The sequence below is a fragment of the Phaseolus vulgaris genome, chromosome 11 (assembly GCF_000499845.2).
Source record: "Phaseolus vulgaris cultivar G19833 chromosome 11, P. vulgaris v2.0, whole genome shotgun sequence".
Taxonomy (NCBI): Eukaryota; Viridiplantae; Streptophyta; class Magnoliopsida; order Fabales; family Fabaceae; genus Phaseolus; species Phaseolus vulgaris.
The window spans coordinates 3,114,953-3,128,964 of record NC_023749.2 but is presented as its reverse complement, the minus strand read 5'-3'; the positions used below and the strand labels follow the sequence as shown (position 1 = coordinate 3,128,964).

The 14,012-nt window shown below is 33.2% G+C and overlaps 2 protein-coding genes across 2 annotated transcripts; one reads left to right on the top strand and one right to left on the bottom strand.

Annotated features, from left to right (window-relative positions):
- The first annotated feature begins 1,136 nt into the window (after nt 1-1,136).
- On the top strand, nt 1,137-5,373 carry LOC137828085 (auxin transporter-like protein 5). The gene is made up of 8 exons (XM_068634508.1): nt 1,137-1,489; nt 1,635-1,820; nt 1,928-2,040; nt 2,254-2,437; nt 2,574-2,671; nt 3,766-3,973; nt 4,092-4,349; nt 4,994-5,373. The coding sequence occupies exons 1-8, from the start codon at nt 1,334-1,336 to the stop codon at nt 5,246-5,248; spliced, it is 1,458 nt and encodes a 485-aa protein (XP_068490609.1). The 5' UTR covers nt 1,137-1,333; the 3' UTR covers nt 5,249-5,373.
- A 6,869-nt stretch (nt 5,374-12,242) lies between these two features.
- On the bottom strand, nt 12,243-13,204 carry LOC137820856 (cold shock protein 2). Its single transcript, XM_068625150.1, has one exon. It carries the CDS (start codon nt 13,137-13,139, stop codon nt 12,537-12,539), a length of 603 nt encoding a protein of 200 aa, XP_068481251.1. The 5' UTR covers nt 13,140-13,204; the 3' UTR covers nt 12,243-12,536.
- Between the last annotated feature and the right edge of the window lie 808 nt (nt 13,205-14,012).

Sequence of the window (14,012 nt, the reverse complement as noted above, 5' to 3'; positions counted from 1 at the left end):
AGAATATAAGAGTACTACAGAAAATGAAGATAAATATTAACAATTTAGAGGTGCAGCTGGGCAAGGGCACATGATCTAACAATGCTACCAATGTTTTGTGTATGTATTTATCCCTTATGCCATTATATTATTGTGCATATGCAAATATGAGCAAATAAATTGCATGTGGAATATGTTCTAATTGGGTTTTGAGCATGGAATTTGGTGGAAGGGATTCTCGAGTCTACAAAGAGTTGGCCATGTGACAAAAGCAGCTTTCTTCGACTTGCAAAGCGACCACGCCCGTTTGGCTGCAATCATGCGGTCTACACTGTTATTATTTCCTACACTCCTTCCTTTGCTTATTTCTTTTTTCATCCCTTTGTCCTCTCCAAAATTGACCTTGTTCTCCCACAAACGTACTTTTGCTACTCCAACACCATAACCAAAGGGATAAATATGTGAGCCAAAAATTAAGGTTAAGGCAAAGGTGTGGACAAGGTTGGTCGCAGTTCCATTTGTGTCTGCTATAAAACTATCAACTAAGCATGCTTTGCTAGATTCAACTTTGGCCAATGTAAAACCATTAAAATTAAAGGGTCAAAACTTTGGTTCATGAACATTGGAGTAAAACTACAAATAACTGTTTACTAAAGTGTTCATTCAGCTCTCTCTGATCTTACCGGGCAATTAAAAAACATAATCACAAATGGCCAAATTGATCAGAATTGAAAGAACAGTGAAGTTGGGAAAAGGAAAATTGCCATTATCATTAGCTCGGATTGCGAGAGGCCCGCTCGTGCGGACAAGCCATCACGCTTCCTAAGCAGGTAGTAAAATATGTCATTTCAGAGCAATTTACTCATTTTTAAATGAAATTTGTTCACAACTCATGGCCCAATCCAAACCAAGACGTGAGCATTAAGGTAAATAACAAAGGTTGTAATTACAAAAAGGGACTCAACTCAAGAACAGAACCAAGGTATTTTTCGTCAAAGTACCTCGGGAGCTTTTACTTTTTGTTCTTCAAAAAGTGGATTCACTCGCTTCCCAAAACAACCCTCTACAACACCTTTCATACACACTCTCTCTCTCAACCTTCGAGAACCCTTTTGTGTCCTGTCCTGTATATATACCACCACTTCAACACTCCTCTCCTACCATCTTCTCTTCCATTTCTTTTCCAACCTCAACTCACCCCACACCTACTTTCATTCAAACTCTCAAACCCCATCTCCTCAAAACAACAACAAGTCACCACATCAAGGAGCTAGACTCAGTGGCCCCAACACAATAGGATTTTGAGACTTGAGAGACTAGAAAGAAAGTGAAAGTGATCCACGAAGCCAAAGAAATGGCATCGGATAAGGTGGTTGAAACAGTAATAGCAGGGAACTACGTGGAAATGGAAACCGAAGGAAAGCCAAAGGACGTAAAATCCCAGTTATCTAGCTTCTTGTGGCACGGTGGTTCTGCTTATGATGCTTGGTTCAGCTGTGCTTCCAACCAGGTTGGTGGTTGGTTTTAAGAACATATTCCTTTCTATATAGCTTATTATCTTTCGTTATGTTCCAACATCACGAGCTTCCTTGTTCGTATGTTGTTAATGTTGTTCTTTTGAGAATCATGTTTACGTTATCTCCTCAACATGTCAGGTGGCTCAAGTGCTGCTTACGTTGCCATACTCATTTTCCCAGCTGGGAATGCTCTCTGGCATACTTTTTCAACTCTTATACGGTTTACTTGGCAGCTGGACGGCTTACCTCATTAGCATACTCTACGTTGAATACAGAACAAGAAAAGAGAGAGAAAAAGTTAACTTCAGAAACCATGTCATCCAGGTTCAACTCACCAACATTGACACAACTTATTTTAATACAAGTTCAAAGTACATTCTCTTAATTAAGTTTCAAATCTGATTGTCGTTTTAATGACATGTATTATGCAGTGGTTTGAGGTTCTAGACGGGCTCCTCGGGAAGCACTGGAGAAACGTGGGTTTGGCCTTTAACTGCACATTTCTTCTGTTTGGATCTGTCATACAACTGATAGCTTGTGCAAGGTACCTACCCCAACTTAATCTGAATCCTCTGACCCTTCCTTTAACTCTTTCTTCATTGTTTATTAGTTCTGGCTAGATACATAAATTCTTTATTATAGTAATTTATATTTTTATCTTAATCAAGCCAAGGAACCAACATCACATGCATGTCCCATATTAACCTTACCTGCTGCAACTTCATTGGGGTCTGAATATTGTTTTAATGTTGTTCAGTAACATATATTACATAAATGACAACCTGGACAAGAGAACTTGGACTTACATCTTCGGAGCTTGCTGTGCCACCACTGTCTTTATTCCTTCCTTTCACAACTACAGAATCTGGTCCTTTTTGGGCCTCCTCATGACCACTTACACTGCTTGGTACCTCACAGTTGCCTCTCTCCTTCACGGTCAGGTAACACTAATCACAAAGTTACAGTTAATCAGCTGTTTATTAAAATCTAAAATTACTATTACTGATGATGTTAAACTATTAATTGCATCATCAATATATTTGTAATAGTTTGCTTCTCCAACTGTTTTTTGGTTAGACGGAAGGAGTTAAGCATTCGGGTCCGACCAAATTGGTTCTATATTTTACGGGGGCCACAAACATTCTCTACACATTTGGGGGACATGCTGTTACTGTGTAAGACAATCTCAGATACATATTCGTGTCTTTTACGTTTTAGCAAATTTGCCATGCTTATTTCTTCCACTTGGCCTTGCCTTTGGACGAATCACTAGTTACTACTGTCTAATTAAGATAACTCCAAATTGGAAAGCGAAATAACAATGCAACTGCTCAGCCTTAACGTCATTTGCTAGTGACTCAACCTTCACTTCTGTAGACATAATCTGAACACAGAAGATCTAATTAATGACCCATCTTAAGTCTCTTTCTTTTTTCTCTATTTTCATTTCAGAACATCCAGAAGCTCTATAACAATAATATATACATTCTAATACAAACTGTTTTTATTTTGTACACAAGCTTTTGGGGTGAAGAGAAGTATGTAAAAAAGAGTGCTTTATGTAGTTTACAAAAACCAAAAATATCTTGCATTGGTCATCATCAGAAGACCTCTTTCCCGAAAATACCCTTGGAAGGCGTGGGAGGCAAAAAAAAGTGCCTTCTTTCTTTGCTATCCTTGAGTTTTGGAGAAAGCCTAGACTCTTTCTCTTAAACGTTTGGATGCTTTATTGCTTTATATCATGAAAAGGGCCCTTCCTTATAGATCCAGCTTTCCTCAGTGAACGCTGCTTCTTTGCTTTCAGGTCTCTTCTCACAACTCAGCAAAATCTAAACTTTGCTCCAACAAAATATTCCCTTTTCTTTTTACCTTGGAAAAATGGTATCTTTATGAGCACCTTTATTCCCTATATGAAGAATTTTCCCTCATTGTTCTTCATTGACATTTGAGTACATTCTTTTCATTCCTCATTTTCACCCTTGGTTAATTAGTATGTACCTTTTTCAACATTCGAGAAAGACATTAACTGATATGTAAGAAACAAGAGGCACAACAGGAACTAAAGGAACAACTTCATAAAACTCAATCATCCATACTTCTTAGTTATTTTGACAGACAAAAATGAATGCAGAGAATGTGTTATTCAGTTAAAGATAAAACAAAAAGAGCAAATAATGTAAGTTTGATTGCAGAAATTGTAGTAGTTATGATGAGGATGAGGATGATATGATAGTACTGTTAATTAATGAGAGTTGTACTACTGATACAGGGAGATAATGCACGCGATGTGGAAACCTCAAAAGTTCAAGGCTATATATCTGCTGGCAACCCTGTATGTGCTGACACTGACGCTTCCATCTGCAGCAGCAGTGTATTGGGCATTCGGAGACATGCTTCTTAATCACTCCAATGCTTTTGCTCTCCTCCCAAAATCACCCTTCCGTGACATGGCTGTCATTTTAATGCTCATCCACCAGGCAAGAACACTCATTTTTACCTATTCATTCATTCTTCATCTATCAAATTATACTTATATGGCCATGCTATTATGTACTATTGTAATTGAATTGAATGGTTAAATTCTGTGACTTGCAGTTTATAACATTCGGGTTTGCATGCACCCCATTATACTTCGTGTGGGAGAAAGCAACAGGGATGCATGAGTGCAAGAGCTTATGCAAGCGTGCTTTGGTGAGATTACCAGTGGTGATCCCCATATGGTTCTTGGCCATCATCTTCCCCTTCTTTGGCCCCATCAACTCCACCGTTGGCTCTCTCCTTGTCAGCTTCACCGTTTACATCATCCCTGCCCTCGCCCACATCTTCACCTTCAAATCATCCTCTGCTCGACAGGTACCATATTTTTCATCTTCATTTCACACAAACACATCATTTCTTAATCATAAATCTGAACAGTTACATTTTCTAAAAACTTGTCCTATCTACTTCACGGGCTACAATTGTACTACTACTACTACTACCTAGTCTCAAATCTGTTCATACCGTACCCTTCATTAACTACTTGTTGAGTGGCAAAGGAGAAAGCTAAACTAAACAAGAAACAAGTTTTATTTTGAGTAAACTTAAGAAGGGCAAAAGGAAAAAAAAGTAGATATGTGGGTCATCCAATCTCTATGAAACATCACTGTCGGAACCCAGAAGTTTTGACTTCGTGAACACCACAGCATTGTTGGAATTTATTCCATTCATTGTTTCTGTTTTAAGCATTTTGTTATTTACTGTTTGCTTTTACTGTGTCTACAACAAACACAAAGAATAGGGATGAGGAAAGGAAAATTATGATTGTGAAGAGTTAGCGTATGGTCACCGTCTAGCAGACAGACCCCGGGATTTTCTCGATAACCAATCACTTTCTAACATTCTTTATCACCATTGTTTTAAATAAACAAGCTTGGTATATTAAGGTGCAACATTGGTGGAAACAGAGAATATTGTGTTTGTATAGTAACATTTTGAACGTGGTGTGTGTGATGCAGAATGCGGTGGAACAGCCTCCCAAGTTTGTTGGAAGATGGGTTGGAACCTTTATCATCAACTCGTTTGTGGTGGTGTGGGTCCTAGTGGTGGGCTTTGGATTTGGTGGGTGGGCCAGCATGGTTAACTTCGTACACCAGATTGACACGTTTGGACTCTTCACGAAGTGTTACCAATGCCCTCCACCGCTTCTGCCGCCACAACAGCTGAATGCCACCGCGCCTTCGCCGCTTCACCACCCTCATCACGGCCACTAAGTGTTGCAGTCTTCAAGTTGAAACTCGTGCTTTTTGCTGAAATGATTAACTCTGATGGTTAATGTGAAGAATGATAAATGAGAGTTGAGTCACATTCTGAATTTAGTATTGTATTATTATTCTTCTTCCATTTCCTTCTCTTCGTTAAGCTAGTTTTGCGACCACTTTGTCACCGACAGTTATCATAACAACAAACGAATAAAACGAAAAGATAAGATTTATGAATTTCTACAAAAAATTATAATAAAACTCTTATTAGAAACTAACCTTTTAAAAAATCTACTTTCAAAATATTTTACAAACTATTGAATAAATTTATTCGAAAATCGTTATAAGGTTAATGGAAAATTTCAAACCAGTAAGAAAAATTAAATACTAGTGATAAGTCCAATAAAAGTCAAAGAAATCATATTAATAAATAAATTCTTGGGGATACCAATAAAATATATACATTTTTGTGATAAATAATACCTTTTTTCAAAATTATTAAGATTTAAGGGTTTTTTCATATATATATATATATATATATATATATATATATAAATGTCACTTATTACAAAATTTACTAAAATGATTAAAATTTAAGGCTTTCTTCAAATAATAATAAGCTTCACTTGCTAAAATAATCTTCAATCATTTATTAATCCACCTAATTCAAAATTTAATAGGAAAATATATGGTGCATTATATATTTTTAAATACATCAAAATTAAAAATAGTTCTTTAAATATGAGGAAGCTTAAAAAAAAATTGAACCTAGTCATCAAGTTGGTCCTTGAAGTGTGGTTGCTGAATTTATCGAGAATATATAGAAGATTTTTCAATGATCAAATTAATGAAAAGTAGAGGAATTTTAAAATTACAATAAATAATAAAAAATAGTATTAAGTCATGAGTTTCTGATTAAGTATTTTTCATTCAATAATTTATAACCAAGTTTGTTATATATACATTGAAAGTGAATAGCATATCTTCCAATATCTATTATAATTAATATAGCTAATTTTTTTTGTCCCTTAAGTGAAAGATCTCTATAGTATAGATGTCATCCCAAAGGGACCTAATTAAATAGGTTAGATTTTAAAATCAATTATTAATATTCAAAACAAGTGATTTTTACTTTTTCATTTTTTCCATTGTTGCGTCCTTTTTTCTTCTTCTCTGTACTTTTTTTCGTAAAAAAATTATGTAAAACAAATTTTGATAAAAGCTGTAAAGTTACAACATTCATTTTTTTCCTCCTTCCTTTTTTATTGTTTTTTTTTTCTATTCTTCAATTTCATGTCTTTCGGGTGTGGATTAAATTGATCCCAATTAAAAATTAAGTACTAAGTTGATTTTAATAAGAACATACAATAAATAATATAATATTAATTGTTTTGTATGTAAGAGTAATACTTGTAACTTGAAAATTCATCAAATTCATAACAACCTTTTCATGTTTTATTTTTCCATCCCTTTGTATCAGTTGAATAAATTTAACAAAATGTTTATAAATTCTATCATCGTGTGTTTAAAATATTTAAAAAATTTCCAATAATGAATACAATTACTATCACTAACATATAAATAGAAGTAAGAATAAAAAGGAAAAAGGACTCTTCAATAATTAATAAAACATGTTCTTTATGTTGTTGAATGGACTGGAAATTGTCAATCTTATGTTGTTAATTGCATTTGACGTCATCTGTTGTACACATTCGGTCCCGAACAGTGGAGGTGAGTTACTTACAAAAGGTACCTCGATGTCTAACTTAGGATTCGATATAAGACAAGTGAAAGTAATAAATATTGTTCAATAATGCGTACTTTTGTCTTAAGTGTAGTGTATATTTACAAAGTCCTAATAAGTCATCGATTTTGAGTTTGTATTAGGATAGATTGCAAAATTAATTTTAATATTATGAGATTAATTGCATATTGAAGGTTAGAGATTGATTATCAGAATTTAGACTCATCTTTCTTATGTTATTAGTAAAGTATTTGATCTTACAATTGAGAAAATATTTAGCTATATCACACACTTGGTAATTGGTATCCATAATACAAAACACATTTAAAAAGAAATTTTGCAAATTAAATTAAACTGTACTTGTTTTTACTTATTTATTTAAAATAGACTTTTGTTTACTTGCATTGAGAAATTATATCGTCGTATGAATGGGAAAGAAGAAGAAAAGGAATGATACTGGTTGACTTTACCAATTCAACTCCTCCAGACCTAAAAAGATATATATTTTAATAAATAATGTTCAGACAGTTTATTAGAGAAAAACATCTAACATGACATAATTTTTACCAACGAATGATTCCTGTCAATGAATTTTTTAGAAAAAAAAAATATTTTGACATCACTGTTTATAAAAAAACGTATACTTTACAATTGTTATTTTTTAATAAAATAATATTTTTTCAGTTGTGAGGTGAATGTAAAAAAACAGAAACTAATGTAAACATATATAATGGTTCAATTTTTTATTCTGAAGGGTCTCTTTGCATGGACAAATATTACATTCATAATTTTCACTTAACAGTTTATAATCTTTTAAAATGTGTTCATCTTCTAAAATATAACCTATATCTCAAGTAAAATATTATTTTTTTCTTCAAACTTTTAACAATAGTTACATGAATCAAATGAGCGTTGGATTCTCGTATCCATTCATTTGGAAGCACAAAACTTGGCAGAAAATGATTTAGAAAAGAGAAAGCACACTTTTCGATATACCTTTTCTCTTTTCGTTTACAATTAACTATAAAGAGATAAAAGAAGTAGCAACATCAATCTTCTGAAAGGAAGAAAGCAACTAAAGAGCATAAAAGTAATTCAGATGACAGTAATGTCATTATGTTACTTAAATAATAACTGTCCTTGTACAAAAACTGATGTAGCTTTTTTATTAAACAAGAACACACTTCATATAAAGCAAACAAAAATTATACAAACAACACAACCCCAGTTACCATTTCTCTTCATCACTTTTCCTATCAGTCTATATTTTTCTCAACATTTCTTCATCTCACTAGATGTCCAAGAGATATTTTTCCTAACATAAAACTCAAGCACATTTTTTGTTGTTGTTTTTTCTGATAAAATCTGAATTTGGCAAGACTGAAAAAGTTTCCAAAATTGAAGTGACAAAAGCAAAAGAAGCTCTCATGTTCCATGTCCTCGGAAATGCAAACTCAGAATGAAAACGAGCACCCTTTTTCTTGTACAACAATGAGTGAGCAGAGTTGAAAATGATTAGAGATGAAATAAAGGTAGTCTGATGGGAGAAGAGAAGAGAAGAAAGAAGAGAATAGTTCCAAAATCCACAGCATCTATCTTTTCCTTTCCACCTAGTTTCCCAGACGTTTTTCAATGAGCAGCAGAAGATAGCAGACATGAGTTCATGAAAGAAAACCAGAACCCCTAATCAAACAAAACCAAACCAACCAGCATCTGCTGTTACACGTACATTAACATCATACTGAACAACTTTCTCAAAAATTAAGGCTGCTACACACTGTAGTAATTGACACAACACATACATGTATTCATGTAATATAATGTAACATATACATATATGCATGCAGATGTGGATTTGGGTGGGGAATCTAATAATTGTGTATCTCCTTCCCTCCAAAGGCTAGTGGAATAAACAGTGATCTATAAAATATCTAAAGTAAACAGACCTTTCATTTCAGTTCTGAGATCAGATGCAGCTTTTCATTTATACAAACAGCAGGCATGCAAAACCTTGCAAAGAACCAAAAGAGAAGAACAAGTTACAACCATAATCACAGAGCCCTGAGACTTTTCAGTTAAAGGTCATCATCTTCTCTAAATGCCTCTCCTTTTTTCTCCCAAACAGAACAAGATGATGATGCTGTCAACTTTGGAGACATGCTCCTTCATTCGTTTTTAGTTTCATTTTTAGCACATTTTCCTTCTTCTTTTCTCGTTCATCAATGTGAATTTCCCCTTTCTTCTTCAAAAGAAAACTCAACTTTATCTACTTTTCATTGAATGGAATCAGACAAGAGTAACCGAGCCTTTCATTCTTCTTGGAACTCCAAACCTTTTGTTGTATAACGCAACCATCATTTGCAAGCTTGCAAAATTCCCACACTTTTTCATTCCCACTTACCTCTCTTTTCGTTATCATGCATGCTTTAACGACAAACCAAACTTTTTATTAACCAACACAATCTATATCAGAGAACTGCAAAAAATTTACTCAAAGCATGAGAGAAAAATAAAAACTGAACAAAACTTGTTAAGAAGAAACAAATCAAGAATAATAACTTCTAGTGACAGAAATCTCACCTTGTGGAATTTTACTTTTTCATTATTTTCCACACTTTTTTTTCTTTTAATTTCAATAATATCATTCTTTTAAAGAGTGTGATGTATTTTTAAAGTGACAATGATAGTAACGACTTATAGTACTTGGTTAAGATTTGTATTTGGAATAAGTTTTATGATATTTTTAGCACGAGTGATTATGTTTCTGTTCGTTGTGAAAAATGAATTACAAAATTTAAGAAAACAAATTTATGCATTAAAGAATGTTGAATATAAAAAATATTCTTGTTAACCCTTTCATACACACTTAAATTAATATCTCTTATAAGCTCTCTCATACACTCTTAAATTAATATTCTTTTCAACCCTCTCGTAATTTTCTCAAAATTTGTGATTGAAGAAAAATGAAAGTGTTTCAGAGATATGGGGTGAGATATGGGGTGCAACTATGATAATTTAAAAAGATTATGTTGTGTTTTATTTATGATTATTTTAGAAAAAAAGTTAAAACTAACTTTTTAGAATTAGCATGGAGGTGCATAGGGAAGATACGTGGTGGAGATTAGAATATGTCTTATTTTATTATTCACTTTTCTTTTAAAAAAAAGCTGAAATGTTAAACTTCAACTGTCCAAACAAATTGAATACATGGGAGGCATATTTATATATTTTTCGTGAGGCATTTTCTTTAGAATGAAGGATTAATCACTCGTACTACTCTTTTTTTCTCTCCTGTGTTACTTTATTTTTTTTTATTTTTCATATCAGTTGTTTTCATTTTTTTAAAAATATTTATTTAAAAAGCATGTTAAAATCCAGGAACCATTATCACTCGAGAAAATTTGCTTGATGAATAAATGAAGAGGGAAATTGTGGAGCATCCAAAGTGGGCTTACAAGGATGAAGCCCAAATTTGAAGCACTTTAATCTGGGGGCAAAAACTTCCTATACCCAACATTTTTTAACCTGCACCCAACAAAATTTTCAAATTCCGAAAGTGCTCTTTATTCTGGAAATGAAAATCTAAAATTGAAAATAATATATTTTAAAAAATAGAACCAGAAGAGATTATTGTGTTTCGAAAATAAAAATCTAAAAAAAAAATCCCAATTCTATTTTGGAACAGAAAATTAAAAATTAAAAATAATACATTTTAGAAAAATAGATATAGAAGAGATTGTTGTATTTTGATACCCATTTTTTTAAGGGCATTTTCGTTTTTTTTCCAGGGGAGTGCAGGAAGCAATTGCCTAATCTGGGAATAGCAATGGCCCATGAGTAAGTCTTCCATGCCTGTATTTAAAAGCTTAGATAACTCTTTTTCTTATATTACTAATTTTGTTTTGCATAATCAATAAAACATGAGACAGAATATAGGAAGATATTTATGATTAAATTATATATATATATATATATATATATATATATATATATATTACAAAGACTTTACATAGGTGCTTAAATTTCAATTTAAACATTATCTTAAAAAAAAAAATTTAAAATTACGTTTCAATTCAAATATTTTGTTCTTATGTTAAAATTACTTTTTCAAAACAAGTAAAAGCATGATTCAATACAAATGTCTGTACTTTCTTCATTTTTTATAGCTAAAATTATGTTATATGTGATTAAAATATTAAATTATTTTAACATTTTTTTTTAATTTCAAAGTTATTATAGTTTAATATACAAAAATTTATTAAAAAATTATTTTATTCGACTACCTCAAAGAACTTAGTCTAGGCCTGCATACTCTACTGGAACTGAAAGAGTTTTGTTTGCAGAAGATATTTCAACCACTAATCATATACTCTCATTATTAACTAGTATAATAGTATTTAATCAAAGGTCCAGAATTTGCAGTATAATAGTTGTAATGGTCCAGAATATAGGTTTTAAGACATTAGCAAAACATTATAGGTTTTAAGTTTAGGATATAAAAGTTTTACAAAAAAAGAAAAATCTCCATTAACACATAATAATGTGGCATAGAAACTTCTAAATTTAAAATCTTAAATTACAAAAGTAAACCAGAAGATGTTCTTAAAAATGTTTAAAGATGTCTTTTTATCACAATGGAGAATGCATTGATTACAAGCAATATAGGTAATATAAGAAGTATTCGAATCATTTTGGTGATTAAGTTCTGTTAAGTATAGGTATAAATCAAGAACGAAAGATAGGCAATGAATAAAAACAATGTTTCTTCAAAACATGTTCATTAAACATTCAAAATCACTTCACATAAATAACATCCTGAAACATTCACCAAAGTTTATACCGTGATTCAAAACTTTTTGTTCTGCAACAATACAACAGTAATATGTTATCCCATCATGAAAAGGGTTTAAGCCAAAAACAACACATCAATACCAAAAGAATGATTTGAACGAAGTGCAATTACAATAACTGCATTAAAGTTAACCTAAACTATTTTTGAACAAAAACAATAAACCCTGCTATACAACATTTGCCCCAAAACACATCGATTTACTCTATTTGATGTAAATTCAATTAAAAAAACTGAAAAGATTGCATTAGATCAGACAACAGCTACTGCAAAAACCATTTCCCAAACACATGTCAGTCGTGATAACGTCAACCATTCGTAGTTCGTGCTTTTCTTGTAAAGAGTGACAAATAATAAATGTTCATTCAAAATCATTAAACACCAGCAGAAAATATAAATTATCACACAGAACATAGTGAACCCAATCTTTCATAACAAAGTCTTCTCAGAATTCTACTCAACCAGCAATAATTCAACATGCAACATAACAAAATTTAGGTCCATAACAAAATGACAAGATCTGATCTCTGTTGGCAGATTTGTAATAAGATCACATGAACATCTGATTGTCAAAAGAGAAACAAAACCCCACACACCTATTCTACTAATTAAAATTCATAGTTCCAAACATAAACCACTGAAACCCTAAACCATCTTGAAATAAAAAACTTAAAGCAATTCATAAACATAAAACCCTAAAACAAACTTCAACGACCACCACCATTAGTTGGGCATTCTCTGGCAAAGTGCCCAGACTCCCCACAGTTGTAGCAGCTTCCACCGCCGCCGCCTCCACCGCCTCCTCCATACCTTCCTCCTCCACCGCCGCCGCCACCATATCTACCTCCTCCACCTCCACCGCCGCCGTACCTGTCTCCGCCTCCGCTGCCTCCCTGGAAGCAATCCCTAGCTAGGTGACCGGACTCTCCACAGTTGTAGCAAGCACCGCCGCCGCCACCTCCACCTCGTCCACCACCATAGCCACCGCCTCCACCATATCCGCCGCCGTAGCCACCGCCACCGCCACCACGTCCACCACCGTAGCTTCGGCCTCCATCTCCACCACCACGACGGGTTCCCTGGACGCTGGCACCGTCAGGACCGGTGACATCGACCGCCTTGGCGCGTCCGTCACTGTCAGATTCAATGGCAAACTCAACGGACTCTCCCTCAGCAAGGCTTCGGAAACCGTCAGATTTGATCTGCGATTGATGAACGAAAAGATCCTCGGAACCATCATCGGGGGTTATGAACCCAAACCCCTTCTGATCGTTGAACCATTTCACCTTCCCACTCGCTCTTGCACTCATTTTGTGTTCCTTCGTCACAAACCCTCAACACACAAACCCACTCTATTCAGGGTTTCTTCCAAGGGAAAGAGTCCTTTATATAACTACTTTTTTATTGGGCTTTTTTCATTGTGGGCCACGCCTTTTCTTCTCTTTTACTTATTTCAAACTCACTATTACAATTCCATTGACCAAAAACCCTTACTCGCTATTACAATTCTGCTCATCCTGTGGTCAGGGGATGCTGCATTTCCTCACCCTCCCCCATCCACCGTTGGATCATCCTTCACTCAAAGTTGACTGGTCAACATCTTTTCTTTCTTTCATTTTGTATGACTATTTTTTATTTTTTATTCTTTTTCATTTATTCTTTTCGTTTTCACCTTTCCCTAAAATATCTTCTATGCCGTTACCACATGCCAGCACAACACTCTTGAAAAACAAAATACTCTCTTAAAACTCAAAAACCTTTCACTAACTTCATTTATTTCACATTATACTCACTCTCTTCTCTAATTGTTACCGTTATACATTTTTTTAAATTTAAATTCAGTTTCTTATCACAAATTATCCTCTTTCTCAATTTCTTATACAAAATAGTGCCTCTTTTAGTTGTTTTAAAGATTTAGTGCATTTAAAAAATAGATGAATAAAAATAATATATTTATTAAAAAAGAAAATATTTTAATGAAATTATTGTTATTAATATGTTTAAGAAAATCATGACTTAAAATTACTGTATATGATAGCGAATTTACATTACAATCATTTTCAAAATCTATATTTTATAGTAATAGTTACAACTAATTGAAATCAATCAATTAATTAAATTTTTAATTCTTTCATCAAATAATAAATGTAGTTTAAGGCTTTTTGAAAAATAATAAATGTTTT

Coding starts and splice junctions, on each gene's coding strand:
- LOC137828085 (XM_068634508.1), top strand. CDS start 1,334: ATGGCATCGGATAAGGTGGTTGAAACAGTAATAGCAGGGAACTACGTG. Junction 1,490..1,634: donor TCAGCTGTGCTTCCAACCAG/GTTGGTGGTTGG, acceptor TCAACATGTCAG/GTGGCTCAAGTGCTGCTTAC. Junction 2,672..3,765: donor GGGGGACATGCTGTTACTGT/GTAAGACAATCT, acceptor CTACTGATACAG/GGAGATAATGCACGCGATGT.
- LOC137820856 (XM_068625150.1), bottom strand. CDS start 13,139: ATGAGTGCAAGAGCGAGTGGGAAGGTGAAATGGTTCAACGATCAGAAG.